This window comes from Seriola aureovittata, chromosome 8 (genome assembly GCF_021018895.1).
Source record: "Seriola aureovittata isolate HTS-2021-v1 ecotype China chromosome 8, ASM2101889v1, whole genome shotgun sequence".
NCBI lineage: Eukaryota > Metazoa > Chordata > Actinopteri > Carangiformes > Carangidae > Seriola > Seriola aureovittata.
The window spans coordinates 9513693-9537879 of NC_079371.1; the positions used below are offsets into that span (position 1 = coordinate 9513693).

The window sequence follows — 24187 nt, forward strand, 5'->3', positions numbered from 1 at the left end:
GTGTGTGTGTGTGTGTGTGTGTGTGGTGTGTGTGTGTGTCTGTTTGTCTGTCTGTCTGTCTGTGTAGTTTGACGGAGAGGGCCCAGCTCCTGAAGAACGTGTTCAAGAAGAGCACAGTCAGTTTGTACCGGTCTGACTCCATGCAGCAGAACCTGCTCCGTAAGTTACACAAATTGTCTTTCTTTTTCTCTCTTGCTTCTTTTTCTTTCTAAACTTGCCTCAAGGTGGAGGCCGTTAGTTTATCCACATTACATTGGTTCCCTCTTCAGGGGAGCAGATCATGCGTCATTATTCCACCTCTGACACACACTGTATCTTCAGAGTAGCTCGCCCTTCGTCCGGGGGAGACACTAACACTCATCCCACCTCTCTTCATAAATACTCTGATGCAGGAAATACACATCAGTAATCGTGTCTGCAAACAGCCCCTCAGTTCCGTGTGTCCTAACCTCTACAATATCTACCCGACAAACTGCCTACATGAACTGTTAGATTAGATGCGATGTTATTTTCTTGGGTATTTGGAGAGGAGGAAACATAGAGCTTAAACACGGCTATTTATCAAATCTCAGTACTTTTTTAATCATCTGAAAAGTATCAAAAGCTGGTCACAGACAGACTTTGTATTATTTATATATGTATTGATGTTTGTGTAGTATAGTACGGTATAATTTAAGTTTTGTTATAATTAATTACCTGTAGATATTTAGCTATCAGCTCAGCTAATTTGTACAAAGTTCCTGATTTTAACAAGTTATCTATCAGGTCACCTAAATCCTTTTCTACGTCCTCTGTTGTCACACTGTTCGCTGTGATGGCGACTCACAACAAGTAAAAGCAGCTCTACAGTATGAATAAAAACTCGAGATACACCTCTAAAAATGCAAACGTAAATTACAGGAGGACCAGCAAGTTTGCCAAAGCGAGTGGATAATTGGGCCTGTAATTATTTCGGGGGACTAACTAACTAAAGTCTGTAGCAAAGCATTGAAAAAGTATAGCTTCCATATCATCAAAACTCAGGTGTCACATGAGCAATGATAATCACAGCATGGGTTTGTTTTTCTGTTTATTTTTCTCTGTTCTGTTCTGTCTTTTGTCTGATCAGTTTGTTTTTTGTTTGTCTCATAGGTGGGGATGAGACCGTTGTTGTGTGATACATTTTTAATTTCCTTATTCAAACCTCCACCCTGTTTAAATCTCCGTCTCCCTGTAGCTCCCGAATAGACGCCTCTCTCCCCGTCTCTTTCCGTTGTCGACTTCCCTTCCTTCCACTCGTGTGCCTCGTGTGTCCTGAGTTGAGTTCAGTAGAGCGAGATAACGATGAAATGATGAAATGTTGCGCTGTTATTCCCTCACAATGCACTCGTCTCAGCGGGGTCCTTTGAACTTGCCCGCTGGCCTCCAGGTACTGACCAAGTCATTTGACACCTGAAGGTGAGTCAGGGGTCAGAGGTCAGAAAGAAACCCTGTAGGAAAGTTTAGGTGGCAGCTCGTAGGGCTGCTTTTGTACTACAGATAAACTTTTGGGCATTCTGTCATTGTATTTTGTTTAACGTGTTGTTGTGTATTAGTTTTTAATTTAGTTTATTTTAAAGGAACATATTGACATTTTGGGAAATATGCTTATTTGCTTCTTTGCATTAGTTCCATTAGAAGATCAGCAGATTGATACCGCTCTCATGTCTGTGTGCTAAACAGCCCCTGGATGACCCCTGATGAGTACTGTGCTCTCTGACTAGTCTGTGGTCTGTGCCTGTCATATAGTAGCATTAGTGTTACATTCACAGAGCTAAGCATCAGTGAAAAACATTTCTGTACACTGCAAGAGGAAAAACAACTCATTTCTTTAAACAGAGTTTTGTTCATGGCAGGCTGTTTATCTTAAAGAGAAATGGTTGTTTAGCTCTGTGACTCAAATGTACTGTAAGCTTAACATAAAGACTACAAACAAGGAAAACTGCTATCATGGCTCTGTCCACAGGGAACAATATCCTGCCCAGCAGCAACACTCAATCTCAGTAATTACAACACTATGTTTTATTTTATTCATCCATAAACCCAATTGTAGATACAACAATTTTCAGTTGTAGAAAGTAAATACGCCCATTTTCCAAAATGTTAAGCTCTTACTTTGAGTCATCTATTCTGTTAATTCAGTTATTTTAAGTTGTGTTTTTTTATACACATTTTCTATACTTTTTATTAAGTTAATCACTGATCTACATGACCTTAGATTTAACTCCTTCTGACCTCCTTTTCAGACGGCTACGCCTTCTCTCAAGACGAGAACGGAGTGGTGTCCCAGTCTGAGGTCATCAGAGCGTACGACACCACCAAACAGAGGACCAACGAGTGGTGAGCCGCCGGCCTTCTTGTTCCAGGCTGGCCAATCCGGAGCCACGACAGCCGTTTCTAATGGCAATATTTGAAGCTTAGAGGGGAGAGGCCAAAGTGTGAGCTTGTGCCTCCAGCAATGAAGGAGATTTTGGACAGAATGTGAAAGTAACAGAGGAAAGTGACGTTGTGTAATCTTTGAAAAGGGAAAAAAAAAAAAAACAAGGAACAAAACAAACCGTGTTCATTTCAGCTGTAGTTGTGTGTCCAGCAGACATGATGAGCACTGTGCTTTCTTAGCAGCCTGTGGTCTGAAGTTCTTCAATGTTCTCGCTCAGTTTCTCGGAGTGACCGTCTCCTATCTATTGATTTAAGGAAAGACAGTTTTAGCACTGAGCCAAAAATTATTTTATTGAATTAAAATCAAACTCCTAAACACTGTTATTCTAAAAAGTTAAAACACTGGATGATGATTAGTTTTAGAGGATTTGAACTTGTGAAAGATTGCCAAAGAGCAGTCGTATATACAATCTTCAAAGTACTAGTGAATTTGGAAAACTTAAAACCAAATGTAATCACACTCCTGAGTGTATTCCAACACTAAATGGACCACTTCAGAGCAGATATGTAATATTTAAATTTTCTTTTTGCACTTATGGAAGCATCTCTTGTGTAAAGCCTTACATTTACTCATGCCTTTATCCTCGTTTCTTTTAAAATACATTTATTTTCTTTTTTTAGTTTCATTTTTAAAGTATGTAGATATTGTGCCTGGTTCTGTTTATTTACACATTTTTATTTTTAAGAAGTTGCCTCCTGCAACATACAGTAGTCCTGTTTCCACCGTTTTTACAGCAGAAGCATTGCTCTTGACGAATAATTGCATTCCACACATCACTCCTGTCTCAACAATCACGACGGTGCCTACGTAGAACTTTTCCCTCTTAGAAGAAAACGATAGCCAAGAATAGTCTAACCAGCTAGCTTAGACCAGTGCTCCACACACACCTACTGAAGACAAAACCACTGTCTCCCCCACCACAGTACTGCAGTCATACAATGTGAAAACTGCAGAGTGCCTTGTGGCACGTGTAAAAGTGAAGATTTGTTCCTGCAGAGGTGAACGGGAGGCTGTCTGATGGTCTTGTTGAAGCTTAAGGTGGTGATAGTGTTTCCCTTCAAATGGAGATTTTATCCTTCTAACATAAGTGCCATTAGCTTAAGGGAGAGAGAAATATTAGCCAGGAAAACTCCACAACATTATCAAAACTACTTTGTCTCTATAGTTATTTTGTGGATTTGTATTTTTATATTGGAGATGTATGAATTTTGCATTGACTGGCTTTGTAATGACTCGTCTGTAACTTTTTGTTTTTTTTCCTCTGATAAACTGGCAGGATAGAATCGATCGAATGAGGAAACTGAGCTTTCTTAAATGTCTTGTTAATATTAATATTAATATTGTTATAGCTTGATTTATTTATGATTGACTACTTAATGTCTGTGTGATTGCTTTCTTCTCCCTATGGGAGATCAGATTTCTGATGGTGTGTGTGTGTCGGTTTATTGCTTGCATGTGCATGTGCTGTCTGTGGGTCTGTGTGTGTGTGTGTGTGTGTGTGTGTGTCTGTCTGTCTGTCTGTCTGTCTGTCTGTCTGTCTGTGTGTGTGTGTGTGTGAGTGAGAGAGAGAAAGAGAGAGAGAGAGTGTGTGTGTGTGAGACCTCTACAGAGGATAACTTCTATGTATGCATTGCATGTCTGTGTCCTCTGTGTGAGACTGGGAGTTCTCCTGGTGTGTTTCTTTTATCGTGTGTGTCTGTGTGTGACGCTTGCTCCAGTTGTCCGTCTGCACGACTCCAGGTATAGCTATGGTGTACTACTGTGTGCTGATGCATGGCCCATATGGGAAGGTGAGAGTGTCAGTGTGCAGTGTGTGTGTCAGTGTGCTGTATGACTGTGTGTGTGTGTGTGTCAGTGTGCGCGTGTGTGTGCGTGCGTGCACGTATTTGTGGTCAAACTCTCAGCCTCGACTGTGGGAGTTTTTGATGCTCAGCTCGCTTCGACAGGAGATGTTGCACAATGCACTCGATGTACCTTTCCAGTAGTGGATATCTGGTATCTGGTTTCGGTAAATTATTTCTCTTGAGTGTACATGGTTGTAACTTGTTTCATTCATGCAGTGTACCTCTGCTTTACAGGAAAGCTCTTTTGTGTTTCTCAGTTGAGTGAGGGTTAATGATTTTCTTTTTCTCTGCTGGTCTTTAGTGTTAAAACTTAATTAGTTGTCATCTTGTCGAAAATTTCCAAACTGCTGAATGTGGATGTCGTCGTTGTGGAAGGCTTGGACTGTTGCTTTCTTTTTCCAGAAAACATAAAACATGTTGTTGTCTGTGAAAGTCGTGGGCTGCATGAATGGATAACACAAACTGTTCTCTGAAGTGTTAACTGTACTACTTTGATTCTCCCTCGAGTGTTGATCACTTTACAAAAGAGAAAAAAATGCACCTTTAACTTTTATTTTCAGTATTCATTTCTTTTTTGTCATTTTGTTCAATGATTGTTCTGCATGTTGGGACTGCAAACTTATAAGTGTTGTCTTTTACTGCCATGAAGGACTACTGAAATAAACTTTACAATGATGGAGGAACAATGTGTACATCCTTTCTAATTCGTGTGTATTTGCAGATTTGTAATCGGTGTGTCTTCTTGTGCCTGTGTGTGGTGACAAACAGGACAGAGAACCTAAACAGGAAAAGGCAGGGAGAAACATCAGGCTGCAAGCAGGACAAACAAATGACATACATAGTCGTTATTTGTTATTGTGATGGTGTTTAGTCAACCTATTTGTGTCTCTGATCCCAAACAGACAGTAATCTGTTCCTGTAACAGATGTGTGTCCAGATTTAATTAAATGTGACCCAAGTAGACTTTGACTTCAGGGCTTTGTTTCGTACAACTTCCAGACGAAGTTAAAAGTTTTTAAAAATCTACTGGCAACTGTTGTGATCAGTTATAATCAATTTATCAATTAAAGATACAAAATGTCAGTTGCTCCAGCTTTCTGCTTTTTTGTAACCATTGTAAATTAAGTATCTTTTGGACTGTTGGTTGTGCAAAACAAGGCTTTTAAGACGGCACCTCGAGGTTTAGGAAACTGTGACTGACTACATAAATATTTGGAGGCATTTTATAGACCAAACAACATTGGGAAAAGAATCATCACATAAGTCGCTGACAGAACGATTTAAGTCCTGGTTGACTTGGTGACACCTGTGGTAACAGAAAGTGCGGTTTAATACCACAGCAAAAAACTCGATTAGCAACCGAAGAGCAGCTGCTGTATCTGTTTACGGTGCAGCCAAACAAAAAGTTTAATAAAAACGTCAGTAAAAATAATTGCAAGTGAAGAGCAGCTGGTATGTGTGTTCGATCCCTCTCATTCCACGGCTCCCTGTAAAGTGGCTGTTTTCTTGTTTTGTAGATGTATTTTTGATGAACTTCGTGGTCGGTGCTAAACCTCTGTGCCAAATAAATTGTGCTTCCTGTGAGTGATCAAAAACAGGGTTTGATTTTGTGAAGAATTAAAGGATTCTAACATTGTGTTCTCGGTCTTATTACCACAGTGATTAATGAGAGTTTTCAAAATTTTAGGAGTCGGACAAAAGGGGAAAGGAAAAAGAAAAAAGTGAATTTCAGTTAAACGCGAGACAGAATATATTAACGGCCTTCAGTGTGAGGAATAATAAACAGAAATTTCTACCTTCGTGGGCAACTTGGAAAAGACATTGGAAACTTTTCAGAGGCCTGGCGAAGACATAAAAGAATATACCTATCCAAAAGATTTAGGAAATGTCATGAAAACATGTTCACAACTTGCATTTTCCTTTTTATAAGCGGAGTGTGTAATGTGATACAGAAGTCTGAACTGACAGCCGCAGGTATAATAAACAAGACGTGAGAAGGTGAACACTGGAATCTGATAAATACTAATCATGGAAGTTTTGTTTTGATAATAGCAGAGATTTTAGGGAACCCTGAACGTGGCAGCAAACACCCTCAGACTGAGCAGTTTACAGGTTTCATGAGACACTGATTGCCAAATCTATTTCACAGTCAGATAACCGGAAAACAGAAGAGTCTTTGTGGAGATTTTGCCATACCTGTTGGTGCAACCTAAACCTCTATTTCTGGGGCGAGTTGTTTTTAACACTGTGACCATGCCATGCTCATTGAACACTGACAATGACTGATCTCAGCGCTGCATTCCTGCTGTGAAGTCTGGCGCAAGAATGAGCGACAGGTAGGGAGCTGCTGTGCAGACCCGACCGCTCCGGTTTCCTTTCTGTCTGAGGCTTCTTTCTAGACACATGTTTTTTGTTTGAACGTTAAAAATGTAATACAGCAGTTGTTTCTTTGACATTTACCAGTGCACAGAAGATACTGAGAGGCAACATTTTATTTGCTGTAAGTTGAGCTTGTACCACATCATATAAAAGTCCACATTTCCTCCAAAATAACATGACCTTTGTGTGTCAGGTCCCCCCTCTCTTTCAGAGGTCCTTGCGATTGTCAAAAAAACATAATTCCCTGGTTTCCAACATCTACTATATCTTTAATAATGTAACAGCGCTCAGCAGAGTCTCAGAGTGACGGTGTTGGAGCCGTCCGCCTGTACAGTGTTTCTGTTTTCTAAGGAAGGTATGTGATAAATTGTCAAGATTTCAGTCTGAATTGTAAACGTCCACCTTGAAAGAAAGTATGTATAAAAAATAAAATGTAGACCACAGAGTTGTGTTTACAATATGATATAAAAGTGCATAAGATTCAGAACTGTTGCTGTCTGTAACAGGGTTGTTGAACTTTGATGTGCCCTGTGTTGCAGAGCAGGAAACGCCTCAGGCCACGATGTTCAACCACAGCAGCTTTGTTGTACTTGGTCGCTCGTCCTGCTGTTGCTCTCTCTGTGTCCGTTCAGCCGGCTCAAGCTCTCCACTCAAACACCACCAGCTGTGTTGCAGCGTGTTTGTCCCCACCGGGTCAACCCACCATCTAGAAATCCTGTAATCCCTCTATTTCCCCTACTGGGAGCCCTGTCAGCTCTGTCCGAAGTCAGCAAAGCCCTTGGCGGCGGTGAAGGCGTCAGGCTGCAGGGGGAAGAAGTACTGCTGGGGCAGCAGGAACCCGGTGCTCTGAGAGGGGTGAGAGGGAATGGGGGGCTGATGGAGCTGCAGCTGGGTGTGGGTGGAGGGCAGCGGGTGCTGCATGCCTCCTGACATGGGTCCAGGTGGGGATGTATAGGGGGGAGGCGGAGGTGGAGGCAGAGTCTGAGGGGTCTGGGTGGGGGTGGAGGCTGACGAGGAGATGGTGGCAGACACCAGGCAGTTGTGCTGCTGCCCCTGACCTCCAAGAGAAAATCTCCGCATGGAGCTGCCGCCGCCGGCCGAACTGGAGCTGGTGGTGGCCGTGCTGGACTGTCGCGATGGGGCGCGGAGGCTCGGAGGAGCCGTGGTGAGGATCATGGGGATGGTCTCGCCCTGGCAGCTGCGCAGGGAGAAGCGAATGGGCTGCTGGGTCGGCTGCTTGGGCCGCAGGCAGGTGCAACAGTAGACGGCCACCAGAGAGCCGACCACGACGAAGGCGATGAAGATGCTTCCCACCATCAGGAAGGGCACGTAGATGGGCTCTGAGGGACGGGACACACAGGCAGGTGAGGGCTAACAGTGAGGAAACATCTTGTGACAGACAGCTCAGAAAGGTTATTAAAATGTTTCCACATTATAACACAATTTAAGGCTAAAAATGTTCAAGTCAATCAAAGCACTTAATTCTAACTGCAACACTTTAAGTCCCAGTTATCGTTGCTGATCAGCATTTAATAAATGATTTATAACACACTAGAATGTAGATGGTTGCAGCTATGTGGACGTTTATTACAACTGTTTTACTTTGTTGTCATTTATCTGTTTATACAGCAGCTTCCACTTATCAGTGTCCACATGAGGAGTTATAGTTGTTGGTAAATAAATTAATAAACACTTAAATTTGCTTATAACCACATTATAATGTGTTATATACCATTAGCTGTTTATGCAGTGCTTATTAAGCCTAAACAGGAGTTATGGTAAAGTGCTGACTTGACCTATACTGCTGTTTATGGTGGTTAAAATTGTCATACTAATTTAATCTTTTTTTTTTCTTTTTTTTTTATAAATCCTTCACATTATTATTTAAAAAAACCTAACAGCAACACAGTCCTGCTGAAAACAACATCTCAAGTTACACTTCATGAAGCCCCTTTGCACTGTGGGAGGGTATCAATGAATGTTTATTTATTTTGATAGGGGAAAAATTAGGAAATTGTGCACACCCTCCATTCAGTTACACACCTATAAACGTATCCATTCGGGAAATTTAAAGAAAACTGATAAAACCTCGTGGGCTAAAGTGACATATTGTCAAAAATAACGTCACCACTAACAGTGGGTGAATGCAACACTCTGTTAAATGTATAAAGAATCCACAGAGAACCACCGGCTGTCCCATAATGTTGTGATTATTTCAGCTGGCACTTCAGTGAGCTGTCGGAGTCGATGTGCTTCATGTTTGGGCAGCATAAGGTTGGCTTGTGTGAGAAAGTGTCCCTGTGTTGTGATGCAGTTCATTTAGATGAGGCTCTGTCCTAATTTCTGCTTAAAGATTTGTAAAGAATTAGTTTTATTTGCTGAGTGACTGACAGGCTGCACCATCAAAAACTGCTCTCGTTTTCCTGTTTACACTGAAAACATTCTGCAGTGAGTCCAGGTGAAATGAAACCACATGAGCTGAGATAAAAGCAGCTGCGGGAAACGGGAGACTTTGGATGGACACAACATTTTAAACACACATTTCAAAGGGCACTGAATGCATAGAAAACAGTAGCCATTGAAGGAAAACTCCCAGTCCTGTAAAAAGAGACCACATCTGAAATATTCAGTTTTCAAAACATCACGGTCTCTTTTGGGAGCTCAAATTTCTGTTACTGTTACTAACTATTGAACACACCTTAATATAAAGTCATTTATATGTTGTATTGGAAGGTTGGCCAACCACAAGGGCAGGCCTGTTGTTGCCCCACAGAACACACAGACAGTTGTTTCACCGAAGGGCATTGTGTTCATAATTTCCTTCATTTCAGAGGACATTAGGGTGAAGACACTGTCCTCAAAGTGTCACTGAGCAAGGCACCAAAACCCCAGGCTTCTTCCTTTTTCAGATGACCTCTGACCTCTCTGTAGACGACAACTTTCCTAAAGTTCAACCAGATTCAACACGTCGTAAATTAAACTAAATAAGTCTGCACTTCTGTGCATTTTTTAGAATTAAATGGTGAAACTTTGTCGTGTATTTAACCAACCTAATTGAACTCATTTGCACTTTTATGTGACGTTTTGCTGAAGTGATGCACCTGAGAGGGGCAGTTCTCAGGGCAAATCCTCTGAACCAGGAGTCAATTTAAAAACATTGAACTTACGGGCTGCATACTCGGTGTTGTCCACCTCCCTGTCGTTGGTGCAGCTGCCCTGGTCCAGACGTGCGTCCGCAGCCGCGCAGCAGTAGCGCAGCGAGCAGGAGCCGCAGCACACGGTGGCGTCCATGGTGTCAAAGTCCTCTGGACACTGGAAGCCGTCATGATAATTCCCATTAGCGTCCAGCCAGCCGTGGCAGTACTCCCCCTGTGCGTCCGATATCCGCAGATTCCAGGTCAGATATCCCAGCAGCAGGCAGCTCAGCAGGCGCACCATCCCGGCGAGCCGCTGGGGTTCACGGTTCCCTGCGTCCTGTGGGCTTCAGCACCCGGCCACCGACTGAGCCAGTCCGGGTTAGAGACTCTTCATGGAGATGAATTTACTGAAAGTGAACCTGTGATGTGAAGAGGACTGATCCAAAGATACAAAGTTATGTCACCTTCATCCTTCCAGCATCCAGACCGCTTTCACACTAAAGTTGCCAGATTGCAGTGTGGGAAAATCCTTAATTGAATCCTCCTCGGTTGACTCGACTTTAAGTCACTTTTTAAAAGAATACCACGACCAACTTTCCTCTGATCCTGAACTCGCAGTAAAAAGCCAAAGACAAGCCAAACAACCGCCCGGGAGTTTCTGTCGACTCTCTCTGACAAACGAGCTGAACGAGCTCCGGTGGCCGTCTGTTCGCGTCTGTGCAGAAGTTGTGCGCCCACCTCACGAGAGATTTGCTGCTTTTGTGACTCTCTGTGTGTGTACGCGCGCACGTAACCCCCATTAACCAGACGTGCTCGTTCACGCGACGCGGTGATCAGCGATGCCAATTCCCAAAGGCATGAAGGTACCCAGATAACACGCATACATAACTTCTGGTCCATCCTGTTTTCATTTCTGTGGCGGCACAAATATGACAAATTTTAATGTTTGAAGTCAAAAAAATCAAATATAAAATATTGTTAATTTTATCCTTAATCCTGTTTTAGTAACCTCCTCTTTGTCGGTATTACAAAGCACACGTCCAGCCTTTTGAACCACAACTTTATCATTTACTCTTATGAATTTTAAAAAGGCTACAACCTATGTAGTCACATTTATGATGGCAAAAACTGAACATCATTTAATCTTCGCTATAAATCCATTGAATTATTAACAAAACCTAACAGAGATGCATTTCTGCTGGAAAACACAAACAGATTCTAGGTGCCCAAAGAATATGCATAAACATTTAGATTAGCTGTGACAGAGGAGCACCGGATAAACATCTAACTTACGTTTGTGCCTTTAATGTAATATAATTGCTGTTTTTACTGCTGAGACTTTAGTGCAAATATCTATGAAGAACAATGGAACTGTGTCAGGTTCAGAGAAAAAGCACCGGAAATATATATTTATAATATATGATGAAAATATGTAGATTTTGAAAGAACAATATACAGCGTTTCTGTAACAAATGAAAAGTTGAATTCACAAGAAATAAAACACCGCCAGTGTTTTGAGCTGCGGTCTGGTATGACCAGCATGTTATCTAAACTGAACAGACACTGCTATGTAACTGACTTTACTGGCTCAGTTTGTGGACATTATTTCTCTTCTGTGCCACGGTTACAAAAACTAGGTTTAAGCATTTGTCATTTTTTAATCTGTATTTGTTGTGTCTTTTTGACACTTCACCAGGTAGATTACAGAGAAAAATCACTCCTATAAGCTGCTGCTTATTTAGCTTTGTATTTTTCTGATTAAAAACAGGTTAATATAGTCAGATATGATAAATAAAACTAAACTAAATGTTAATAGATTTATAATTCAAGCAGAGGGAGTTGAAACTTTTATACAATAATTCCCAAATCCTCTGACCGACATCTCATTCAAATGCTCCATTATTTTCTGAATATAGCAGCTTATAGCAGGCTGAGGGTTTATGATAATCACCATTTAAATGTTTTTGTTTTGACAACATTGTTATTTACATATTCAGCCTCTAACTTGTATTATTGGTTTGCAGCTGCGTTCAGTTTGGTGACTAGATTTTTTTTTTTTTTAACTGAGCACCTACAAAAAAAAAAACAAAAAACAAAAACACCAACCTGTCTGACCTGTTGGCAAGAAGAATAAATCAACAGCAGGTCCTTTCGACCCGCCATCTATTAAACCCTCTATTTGTAACTTATAATGTGGCGCCCCCACGTGGCGTTGCAAACTTTTAGGCCTGTGTGCAACTGGACAGCTGTTACCCGCCTGTAACACTGGATGTCAGAGGTAAGGTTAAGTCGTGGCTGAAATGATCGACTTTTTGGACTAATTTCATGAAGATTAAATATCATTCAACCTTTTAACTCAATTAATAGAAGCTTCATATTCAGGGTCTGTTGTAGACAGTTAGAAACTAAAATATATATTTTTTTACTGTCAGTTATTAATTTTTCAAACATTTAAAGCAACAAAAAATAAAAAGCACCCACAAATATTTATGTCTGTTTCCTCGATTTAAGCTCCTGGTGTTTGGATGTGGATTGATGCCTTTTTTTTTTTCATTTGCGCTCATGTCGCTCTATTAATGCTTTGAGCTCGGTAGCAAAATGGCCTCTGCCTTTTCATTTGTTGGGGTTTTTTTTCATTCAGTCAGATTGTTCAACTGCTGTAGCGCCCCGTTGTTCTCTGTGTGGATGTGGGCTACAAAGGAGGCAGGCAGCGGCGCACAAGTCCCGCCTGTATTTCCCTCTGGAGGAGTCTCAGTATCGGCGCTCCCGACTGGGGATTGGAGCGGCGGCTTGTCAGTAAATTAGCCCACCCTTCACACAGTGTGTAGGGAAAGCGAGCCAGACACTGACGGATCTGATCTCCCACTCTTCAGCTGCCTGTCACACCAGCACGCCACGATACCGACCCGCAGCCGTCCGCCGCGCTGTGACACCTGGTCGGGATGGAGGGAGAGATGCAGCCCGCAGATGAAGGGCCCTGCGCCCCGAAGATGTGCCGACAACAACGGGGTCCGTACAGCACCCTGAAAACCTTCCAGAGCAAGCGCTCGGCGGGCAAGTCGCGCTTTGACAGGTCCGCTGTGGTCGAGGTGCCTCTCTTTGGTGACGGACATCACTTCACTTTCCATCCCGAGCAGCCTCATCCTTTCCAGCCGCACCATCACCATCACCTCCACCAGCAGCAGCAGCAGCGTCTGCAGCCGCTCCACCAAACCAGCGTCGCTATCAGCAGCAGCCAGCAGCATCACCCGTCGCCTCAGCAGCAGCCACAGCATCGTTTCCCATGTGAGAGCAGGCCCAGCAGCAGGGTCCCGACTTCCACCTCGGCGGCGGCGGCGGCGGCGGGCAGCGTGGCGGCGGCAGCATCTCTCGGTACCCAGCAGCGACGCGCCAGCAGCGGCGGAGCGGAACCCAGATTCTCCCCAGACTGCACCTACGGTATCAGCTCAGGTGGGTTTCAAACTTGTTCAGAGTGAGTGGTGAGAGTGACTCCTAGTCATACCTGGAGGTCAGCTCCATCTCTCACAGCAGGCCTATCTTTTTATTGAAGATTTGGGAGCAAGACTTTTCTGATCCACATGTCTTCACATTGTCCAGATTCTAGTTTATATTTTGGGTTTTGCTGCCCAGACAGAAACATAAAATCTCTACAGAGTCAATAAACTTGAAAGGAACAGACAACAGTATCTAATTAAAAGCCAGCATCTCTTTTGTTTGCTCCACATCACCTGAGCTTCATGTTTTTGTTCCCATTTCTTCCTTTTTTCCTTCCTGTCAGCAGTGATTGATTTTCTGCTGTAATGAGAGCAGTCATGATTGAATCTCCAGTGTGCATGTGCTAAAAATTACACTGGGTAATTGTCTGTCCATGAGTGTGTGTGTGTGTGTGTGTGTGTGTGTGTTGTGTGTGTGTGTGTGTGTGTGTGTGTTTACTTTTGTGTATTTATATATGTATGTGTGTGTGTGTGTGTGTGTGTGTGTGTGTGTGTGTGTGTGTGTCTGTGCAAGAAGGGCCCTCACACTCTCCTGTTGAAACACATTGTTCCCTGCTCATTTTTCTCCTCAGCTGCTGTTCATTAGAGGGCTGTACAGGCTCAGGAAGAAATGTGTTCCCCGTGTGGAGGGCGGGTCCATTGGAACCAACATTAAGATGAAAGCAATGAACCCAATCCTGGCAGTTATGAAATTAAACATTAGACATCTTATGCTCTAATCAGATATTAATCTCTTCATCACTGCTGGCAGCAGCGGCTCAAATTGCTGCTGGTTATTGTTGCTTTACAGCCAATCAAGTCTTCAGTGCGAGCTCAGGTTGCACTGTAGCCCTTCATTAACTAACATACATGTGAGTTGGAAAACCTGTATATCAGTGCATTAACATCGTAAATTCAACCCACTTCCATCTGTGCAAGCCAACTTGATTCCTTGTAAGTATAACTCCCAGGATTGAGTGATGATGTTTGCACGCGGTCCTGATTTTACTTATGAAATAATCAAACATAAAACCATATTTCCCCTGCTCTAATGAATCTGCTCAAATTACACAAGATGCACCATGTGCCATGTATTCTTACTGATAATGACACATCAAAGTGCTTTTATCTGCACGATAGGAGCAACTTAATGTCATGTGTGGAAGGGGAAAAAAATGAACCTGATGTCCTTCTCATGAAGAGAAGTAGCCGAGACCCAGGGACCCAGCAATCAGTTCAGCACACAATAACACAAATTGCATTGAGAAGCCTTTCCCAAAGAGTTGTGATTAAAATAAATGGGGCTCATAAATTTGCCTCTGCCGAGCGTGTTGTTTTTAATGAAATTTTATGAGGCTCTCAGCCTCACAGTGCCACAGAACTGGTGAGAGGAGAGAGGAGGGTGAGGATGGGGGTGGTGGTGGTGGGGAGTGCAGGGTGAAGGCGAATGATATCAGATACATCTCGACGGGTAAACAGAGACAGCACGCATATTAATAAATGCGACACATCTGCGCCAGGCTGATAGACACGTCTGAGCGCGTGGCAACGCAGCAGTGGCCATCTAGAACTCATTTTGTCTGTGTGTGTATATTTGTGTGTGTGTGCGTGTGTGTGTGTGTGTGCGTGTGTGAGGCCGGTGGACTCATAATCATTACATGGAGGTATGTGTGAGATCATCTCATTGAGACGTGCCTGGACTGCCAGGGGAACTATACACTGAGTCGTGTTTCTGGACAATAGCTCTGTGCTGATTTTCTTTGCTGGACTGGGTTTGGTCACAGCAGATACTGTGACTCTAGAGTTTATTGACATGTGAATAAATCAGCATAATGAAGCTGACATTTGTATCAACAGAGGAGCCTACTGTATGCTACTGTAATGGAAAGCTTTACCTCAACAAGACACAGTTAAAAAGAAGGAAAAAAAAGAAGTGGAAAGAAGCAAAACTAGTGAAGCATAAAACACAAAATCATTCATATTGTTTCCATCACTGTGCATCAGTGTGCTGCTTTCCTTTAGGAGACTTCATTATACCTCAGCAGCGGTGGAGAGTAAGTAACTTAGGTACAGTAGTATTGAGTATTTTCATTTTCTGCTACTTTCTACTTCACTATATTTCAGAGGCAAATATAAAACTTTAGATTTGGATTTTGCGTTAAAGACACACAACAGGCTTATAAAATACAACTCATTACTAAAGATCAGACTAGTGGCTCCAAACTTTTTTCAGTGTCTTTTGTCCTTGACGTGTTTCAGATCTCAATGAGTTGTTCGAAGTTTCACCAAAGAGACATTTCCTTTCTAAACTCAATTAAAAAAGTTATGGACACCCAAAGAGATCAGATTATCCAATATTTCACAATAAAAGCAAAGATTAGAAAACAGACCAAAACATGAATTCTTCCTCTTCACTGCTCCATCATCTCATGACCCCTCAGATTTATCTTGTGACCCTTTGGAGGCAGCTTGACCCTTAGGTTGTGAACCACTGGACTAAATAATCGTATAGTATATGCAGTAGTTAAAACAAAATCTGTTTATATTTGAAATTATGAGATTGTTAATACAGATGTTACAGATGTTACAGAAAGCGTAAGTAGTATTTTAGTGAACGATCTGAGTACTTCCTCCACCATTGTGTTTCAGGACAGTTAATAATAAAGAAACAAAGAAAATAATATCAGCTGACAAACCAATTTCCCCTTAAGGTCCATTTAGTAGCTGTTCTGGAGCTTTCAATCACATCACAGTCTGCATCAGATAGAGTTTGCTTAATTGCCATGAAACTGTGGATGTTTAATAGTTGGAAACAATATGAGTGATTCAGTGTTTTGTGCCTCACTGGTTTTGTGTCTTTTTACTTCCCTCTCATGGCAATTGAGCAAGCTCAATCTGCTGATGAGCACTTTGTAATAGAGTTAAAAGTTCCAGAACAGCTACTAAATGGACCTTGAGGTGAGTGTTTTGTCAACTGCTGTTTCCAAGGTCGAATTGCTCAAATGTATTTTGATTCTAGGAACATGTGATCATATAAGGATGACTGACCTGGAGATGAAATGCCACTGGAGCCCATTGTCACCATCTCTGACGTCTTGACTTCTCTTTGCCGCAGAAAACCGTCTCATCTTGGATGCCTTTGCTCAGCAGTGCAGCCGAGTCCTCAGCCTCCTCAACAACGGCCGTCTCCTGGAGTCTTCCACCTCCTCCTCCTCCTCCTTTACCTCTAACATCAAGCTGGAAGACACTCAGGGGCTTCACTGCACCTCACTGGGGAAGTCCAAACCTGAAGAAAGCTCTTCTACCACAGACCCAGAAGAGGAGGCTCAACAAAGCCATTTGAACCAACAACAGACCTCTGCCGTACTCCGCATCTTTACAGACTCCCTACAGAACTATCTCCTCTCAGGGCCTCAGCAGCAGCAGCAGCAACATCTGGCTGCAGGTCTGGAGGACGAGCAGTGTCCGTCGGCAGAGCCCGGTTCAGGGGTGTCTCCTCCAAGTCACAACCTGGGAGGCTGGGGCTCGCCGACTCCGTCCGAGTCGTACGGCCACCCGTCGTCCACGCTGCCTGAGGAGGAAGAGGAGGAGGAGAACTGCTGTCCACGCTGCCTGGAGTTGGAGCAGGAGGTTTTGTCTCTGCAGCAGGAGAACGAGGAGCTCCGCAATAAGCTGGAGAACATCCCAGGTGGAGTAATGAAAGCGAAAACCTCGCAGGGTTTTGTCTGAGCTGCGGATGAGTTTAGACATTTTTATACTAGGGCTGGTACAGATGGGTGACAAATCAAATTAAAGCTACCATGACATCTTCAGTGCTCCTTCCCAGAGTCTTTAAGTCTTTGAACTCTACTTGAGAGATGTGCACCGTTCTTCCAAATGTCATTCCCTCATTTGTGTTGTGTTTTGATGACAATAATTTTCCGACGTGTTGCTCCAAACTATCCCCTACCTGTTCATATTTGTTGAGATCTGGTGACAAAGGCCACAACACATGATTCAAATCATTTTCATACTAATAAAAGCATTCAGTGAGTGTATGAAGACATCTAAATTCACTGTGTTTCTACACTCTAGGGGTGCAAGTAATGAGAGTAATTTTTATTATTGATTAATCTGCCAGTTAGTTCCTCGCTTAACTGACAAATTGTTTTGTCTTTAAAATGCCAGAAAATAGTGAAAACTACCTGTTATAATTACTCAGAGCCCCAGGTGGTGATGTCTTAAAATTATTGTTATTAATATACATGAACAAGAAAAACAGCAAATCCTCACATTTAAGAAGCTGGAACGAGCAAATATGTAAAATAGATAAAATGTCTTAAACTGATACAAGATTATCAAATATAGTTTATCAACTCACAGATTAATTGAGGTTTTTCCTTTAATTTGTCAACTCAAGTTAAAGGATAACGATTGTGTTATTCTACATTTTTCTTCCCATGAAAAGACCAAACCAACGTCGCATTAATCTGTCAGTACGCTTTGATTTCCCGAGCCTGTCTGTGGCTCTCAGGCCCGAGTCCAAAGGTTAAACATGCTATCTAAATGCATCACACTGTTTGGAACTACAGTCTTAATGGCACCTATTTTTCTTAAATTTTCTGCTCCCTAGTGTCACACCCACCTAATTTTCTAACTGCACATTAAATGTAAGCTGCAGAATCAGATCTCAAAATGACCAGACATCTGAGTCAAAGCGATCTTTTAAGGGGGGAAGAAAAAGATGCAGGATTGTTATTGTTTAATTATACACCAGATGAGGCATCACTGTGTTTGTATTAGTGGTCTCATTACCTTGTGTGTTTTTTTCGTACAGTTCCCTGTCAAAATGTTCTTGACTACTTCAAGACTGTTCTTGAGTTTCACAACCAGCTGGTCCAGTCGATGCCAGAGGAGCAGCTCACAGAGGTGAGGAAACAGGTTCCTTTACATTATTCACAGCTCTTTGCAGCATGTGTTATCAATAGCATATATTAAAGTGTGAAAATATCAGCTCAGATCCTGCAATAGAAATGTCTGCATGGTGTTAATTAGTAATTAAAATATGAACTTAAATAACTGTCTCTACAGGAGGAAGAACGGCAAACAGTCTTTGAGGTTGGTGTTTTCATTAAGTATATCATAATTTACGCAAGTTTTTTTTGTATATTTGTGTAATCAGAGATGATAAAACTTTAGACAAAACAGTCAAAGTTGCTTTGTGAAGTTGCATTACAGCAACTTAAATACGTAGGTAAATGATGGTTCAGTAAGACCATTACTCCCTGTATATCTTCGTCCTCCCTGCAGGGCAGTAAACAGCTCCTGGAGAATTATCCTCTTTTCATCACTAATAAGCAATGGGATGAAGCCGTCAACTCCTCAAAGAAAGATGGCAGACGGCTGCTGCGCTACCTAATACGCTACGTCTTCACCACAGACGAGCTGAAGTTCTCCTGTGGTTTGGGCAAAAGGAAGCGTTCAGTCCACTCAGGGGAGCCGGGCCTGGAGAGACGGCCGCTCAACCCCGTCAAAGTCAGCTGCCTCAGAGGTAGGTAGGAGTCCGCTGATGTAGAAGACTGTTCGCATTATGCTTCAGTCTGCAAGCCAATGAAATATTACTCAGTGGCTGAATGATTATTTGAACTTACTTGAGTTTGAATATTCCTCTTCTACAGCCCATGGCTCAGATTTGAAAAGCAGCGCTAGCTGTCAAGTCAGTGCTCATTATTTATGAGCTCATAACTATGTGAAACTGAGACAATGTTCACATGGCAAACACATTTGACACAGATCAGATTTTGTCTGGAAACAAAAATATTCAAATTTCATAATGGATATGGGTTATCTTCATATGTGCTCTAAGATCTGATACATATCCAGTTAGTGTTGACATGACTTCAGATTTAACAGATGGCAATGAAAGGCAAGGCATATTTTACTTGTACAGCACATTTCAACAAGTCAAAGTGTTTTACATAAAAAGACATAAAAAGGGCATTGAGACAACATATAAAAGAAATACAAGGTAATATTAAAAGACGTGTGAAAAAGGTCATAAGTAGTAAAAAGCACAAAAACACCAACAGTAGCTGATGAAAAGCTATAGCTCGGCTTCTTGCCATTGTTTGTCTTCTCATCCTCATCACCTCACTATCATACAATTTGTTTTCACTATAAACTGTCTCACATATTTGGTGTCTATGTGATCTGTCATTTTCAACCTGCAACAATTTTTCTTTTTTTTTTGGCCGCTTGGGGGCAGCAGAAACAAGTCGTGAGCATTCACAGATTGTGATCTTCTAAGTTGTTATCATTCTGCTTCTTGTTTCTGAAAACCATGTGATTGTAAGTGTAAATATTCAGCCTTTCTATAGCTCTGCTTTTGGGCTGTACCAACTCCTGAGGGAAATATCTGGTTCTTTAGCCATTAAATGCTCCACTGTGTTCCCCAGCTCATCTCTAACTGTATCTGTCTGCTGTTTGCTGCTGAACAGTCAGTGCAGTCAGCTGCCTGCTGCGGCTGAAAACGACACAATTAACAATTAACAATGATCTGAAAGTCACTATAAAGCTCTGTATAATCATAATTCTCTGTAGATTCATGATTACAAGCGACACCCTTTTACATTGTTTTCACATTGTCATTATAAAACACTGTTTTTATAGAAATTTCTATTATAGCTGCTTTAAGGGCAGAGGTCTGTTCACACTGATCTCACATATGGTTCATTACCAAATATGGAGTTGAGACAGAAAGATCAGATCAACGAAAAATATAAGATTGAGCATTAACACTTGTAAAGTGAATGTAATCCAGTTATGATTTAAGTCAATGTTTTTCTTTACATTACAAATACAATACAAAACACAGTAGGTGTCACCCTCAAAACCCTGAAACACTTTCTTCGATTTCCAATAATTAAAAAAAATGTTTTTAATCTCTTTTGATTCAAAATCTCCCTATCAAGAGTTCATCCGGATGCACTGTGCCTCAAACCCAGACTGGTGGATGCCGTCAGAGGAGCAGATCAACAAAGTGTTCAGTGATGCCGTCGGTCACGCTCGTCAGGGCCGGGCGGTCGGTACGTTCCTCGGCAGCAGCGGCAGCAGCACCAGCAGCCTCTATATGGACAGCTTTGACGGACACCTGTCGCAGGACGAATTGTATTTAAAAGGCTGCCAGAATGGCCAGTCAGATTGAAGTCACAGGAGAAATTAAAGACAAATGCCTGAAATGTAGCTGTACAACAACATATCCCAAAACACTGACCTTAACCTGTCACTTCACACAGTGAAGAAAACATTCCAGAAGAAGTTTATCACACAGAATATAACTACAGTCCTCTTCTCAAGTAGTTTTGTAGCTTTTTGCCATTTTTATATATAAAATTTTGTTCAGCAAAATCTGACTCTTAAGGTACATTTTAAATTTAACAAAATTTTAGTCTTCCATTTGCTGCTTTTTCTATGGTTTAAAGAGCAGTTCTGTCACTATCAATTGAATATTCCTGTTTTCTTTACAGGGAGGTTGTTTTATACACACAGGTTGTTTCATTTTCTCACAATTAACATCCATATTTAAAGGTCATCAGGAAACTATTTGTGTTCATGCTGCCCAAGTTAGAGACTTGTTACATCCATCACTGACATTGTAACCTCCATCACCTTCATCATGGTAAGTAGCATTTAATATTTTTACGCAAAATTCTGCGTTATCGGCGAAGCACCTTTACTTGCAGCCTTTCTACAGGAGTGCCTCTGAGAAAGTCATGTTTTGTTACCTGTAGTCTTGCACTTAACGTTTCCATTTTTGTCTTCATTTGAGCCAGTTCTGACGCGTTATGGTTTATTTCTTAAACAGAAAAATGCATTTAAAAAGAAAGTCTTTTCAATGTGCTCAACTTCCCCTCGGGTTGGTCTGTTTTAAACTTCCTACAGCAGATTTCAGGATATGCAACTAAAACAAAATGTGTCATATTGCAGAGCACCTATAAAATTAGACACACAGACATCTTCAGCGTTATAAAATACTGAGGAATTTCTTCATTTGCTTCTCAGTACAACTTCAACCAAACGGTGGTTTTCCTAAATTTGATCTGATATTTGTTCCATCTAATGGAAATCTCATAGTTACAGGTTTGAAGAAAAAGATTGAAAACTAGGAAACAGAAAATACACTACTCTTTTTTACTCTAATTGATATTTATGGCATAGCTAATTTTATACATCCCGATACTTAAAGGCTTGTAGGAATACAACTGTAATGTCTGTCTATCCAAGCAGAATTTACTGTATTTTACAAACACTCCACCCTTACATTGCTGCAGCACTCGTAGAAGACGTTTTGTGTAAGGATGGGCCGACGTTAAGTCTTTTGGTTTAAGGCAGCTGCCATATAATAATGCCTTAAACCTGTTAGAAAACCTCCACAGTGTAAAGTGTTAAAGCTGTGTGTCAGAAATTATGTAATGTGGGTTGTTTCTGTCTCAACCTTGAGTTGTGAAGCTACAGTTTCTTTATAATGACAGAAAATATCCACTTTTAAACAACTATCTGTTGACCCATGTGGAAAACATTGAGCACTTATTTCCTTCTGAAGCTCTTATTTGCACTTTTAAGTGTCTCATTGTGGCTAAAGCTGCTCTACAGTGAGAAGCCCTTGAGCAGTATTCAAGCATTCTTATTCTTTGACTTTGTATTTATTTTATTTGGCACTCAGTAACTTCACTCCATGACATTGTTTTCTACGTTTGAATGTACCAGATTTATTGGGTCAGTTTGCCACGTTGACAGTGCTGTGTAAATGTGTATTATAAAGTACAGTTATTGTGTGAGGTGTTCTTGAAATACCACGTCTCTCTCTTTAAAAAGCCAAGTAGAAAAGTGCCACAGAAACCTTAAACCAGTTGGATTCTGTCGTTGTGTTGATGTTCTGAATGTGAGCATTTATTTGTATTTACTCCTTTACCCTCAAAGTGGCTGTTATCAACACTGTGAAACATCAGTCGGATTTTTACGGATCAAATAGTTTCTGTTGTTTTTTTAATTTATAATAAAGAAAACAAGCACTGAAGCTGGGAACTTACATATATTGTTCACTTGTCTATCTATCTCCAGTAGCGTTATAGTTTTGTGACATTAAATAGCATCAAATGTATGATACTACATAATGACACATATGGTGCTTAAATTATGTTTTCACTCACCTGCAGTTAAAATGTTAATGTTAATATGGCATTATTATTACATCTGTTTTAAATCAGTGTTTTAAATTCCATTCTGATGTAAAGTAACTAGTCAGTCTTCTCATGTGGTTATATGCAAGAAGTATTGGAAGTAGGGGAGACCGGGGATGGTTGTAACAAAGGGATAGTTGTAACAGCATCACTTTCACCAATAAGGGATAACATAAGAGTCATGTGATCAATTTCATGTATATCCACTTCCTCCCTGATCTTGCATGTGAATTTGGATGGCTGTGAGAGGAAGTGTGCAGATTTTACAGTCAAAACATCAATTTTCAGGTAAGAAAGTAATTTTTGGGACCAAGTCTATATTTTGATTAGTACTGATGCTGTTGAAGTTTGAATTAGGTAACTTGTATCGGGTAAGAGAGTAGGTTCTTACGTAAAATGTGAGTCATTTCATCCATGCTAATTTCAAACCACCATGCTGATACAGCTAGGTAAACATTGGCTGACAGGGGTGGGGATAGTTGTAACACCATATAAGAAAATGTTACAACCATCCCCATAATCACAATTCACATATTTTCTCTATCCTACTCCTTTTTTTCAGTATGCCAAGACAGTGGGTGAGGAAAACAAATAGGGGTGTGCCTGCACATGTACTTAAAGTTGCATCAGATGAAGTGAGGCAGGGAAAAGCAGTGAGGTCAGTCACCAAAGACTACTCCATCTGCCATGTGAACAAGGTTCAAGAAAGCTGCCCAGTGTGGGCTATCACAGCAGTCAAAAAGTCTTCAATGCACAGTAGTCCCTCTACTGTAAGACCATTTCCCAAAGCAGGGCCAAGAAAGACCACTGGTACGACAAGGATAAAGTCAGACATCTACACAGATACAAGCAGGCCTTGGAGGAAGAAGAAAAGAAGAGTAGTAAGAAGAATGTGAAAATGGCCATATTTGGAAAGAGGAAACGCAAACAAAATAATGCAGAGAGAAAGACAGCCAAAAAGAGATCCAAGAAGAACAAGGATAAGGGTGAGGACACCCCAGATGAAGATGATTTTTGAATTGTGTGCATGGAGCCCTTTGGAAATTCCAAACCCAAAGAAAAGTGGATCAGATGTGTAAATTGCAAGTTCTGGGCCCACGAAAACTGCACCCCTGGAAAACCCACATACATCTGTCACCACTGTGACTCTGATCACTCTGATTAGATGGATAACACACACAGATACACACACTCAAGTTCATGTTTTATCATTTAAGACAGACACAGTATGCATGTTTGTTGTTTTACTAATTGTCAAACGTCTTCCTGTAATTTTACATCGATTATGAGCTACTTCTGACCTCCTGCTGAAGGTTTCCATTTGTATGTGTAACATTCATAGGTATTATCAGGATATGTTCTTTAAAAAAGCTCTTTTAATGTTAACACTGACACTGTTCTTCATTTAGCCATCAGTGATGAGTTATTTTTGTTCTTAGTGAAGCACAGGAAGATGCTTTAGTGTTGGCACATGCACAATAAACTTATATAGATGCATATTTTGTGGTGTAGTCTCAGTTTTTAGTTCTTCAATCTTGCTGTTACAATTTACCCCAGGTTGTGTTACAACATACCCTGGTAGTGGGGTAGGTTGTAACAATGGCACTCCTTGCATTTGACATCAAATAATGAATTCTGTGATATAGTTGGAGAAGTTAAAAACATTGCTATTTGTAGT

At 41.3% G+C, this 24187-nt stretch overlaps 3 protein-coding genes and 1 long non-coding RNA gene across 7 annotated transcripts in view; 3 read left to right on the forward strand and 1 right to left on the reverse strand.

Annotated features, from left to right (window-relative positions):
* Window positions 1–4988, forward strand: part of atp8a1 (ATPase phospholipid transporting 8A1) — a 103768-nt gene extending 98780 nt beyond the window's left edge. For all 4 annotated transcript variants that reach the window (XM_056383602.1, XM_056383604.1, XM_056383599.1 and 1 more), the window contains 2 exons: window positions 68–159; window positions 2265–4988. In XM_056383602.1, the coding sequence (XP_056239577.1) occupies window positions 68–159; window positions 2265–2362 (190 nt within the window). In that variant the 3' untranslated portion in view covers window positions 2363–4988. The remainder of the gene's footprint in view (window positions 1–67; window positions 160–2264) is intronic.
* Window positions 4989–6776: 1788 nt separating this feature from the next.
* shisa3 (shisa family member 3) lies at window positions 6777–10553 on the reverse strand. The gene is made up of 2 exons (XM_056383606.1): window positions 9849–10553; window positions 6777–8021 (listed from the first exon to the last, which is right to left on the reverse strand). The coding sequence occupies exons 1-2, from the start codon at window positions 10117–10119 to the stop codon at window positions 7432–7434; spliced, it is 861 nt and encodes a 286-aa protein (XP_056239581.1). The 5' UTR covers window positions 10120–10553; the 3' UTR covers window positions 6777–7431.
* A 1403-nt stretch (window positions 10554–11956) lies between these two features.
* On the forward strand, window positions 11957–22358 carry LOC130174016 (BEN domain-containing protein 4). The gene is made up of 6 exons (XM_056383605.1): window positions 11957–13268; window positions 16407–16979; window positions 18108–18199; window positions 18362–18388; window positions 18581–18821; window positions 20242–22358. Exons 1-6 carry the CDS (start codon window positions 12761–12763, stop codon window positions 20472–20474), a joined length of 1674 nt encoding a protein of 557 aa, XP_056239580.1. The 5' UTR covers window positions 11957–12760; the 3' UTR covers window positions 20475–22358.
* A 260-nt stretch (window positions 22359–22618) lies between these two features.
* On the forward strand, window positions 22619–24008 carry LOC130174021 (uncharacterized). The gene is made up of 2 exons (XR_008828529.1): window positions 22619–22797; window positions 23072–24008. It is a non-coding gene; the product is annotated as an uncharacterized LOC130174021 (long non-coding RNA).
* The last annotated feature ends 179 nt before the right edge of the window (window positions 24009–24187 follow it).

Coding starts and splice junctions, on each gene's coding strand:
- shisa3 (XM_056383606.1), bottom strand. CDS start 10,119: ATGGTGCGCCTGCTGAGCTGCCTGCTGCTGGGATATCTGACCTGGAAT. Junction 8,022..9,848: donor CAACACCGAGTATGCAGCCC/GTAAGTTCAATG, acceptor CCCGTCCCTCAG/AGCCCATCTACGTGCCCTTC.
- LOC130174016 (XM_056383605.1), top strand. CDS start 12,761: ATGGAGGGAGAGATGCAGCCCGCAGATGAAGGGCCCTGCGCCCCGAAG. Junction 16,980..18,107: donor TAAGCTGGAGAACATCCCAG/GTGGAGTAATGA, acceptor TTTTTCGTACAG/TTCCCTGTCAAAATGTTCTT. Junction 18,822..20,241: donor CAAAGTCAGCTGCCTCAGAG/GTAGGTAGGAGT, acceptor CTCCCTATCAAG/AGTTCATCCGGATGCACTGT.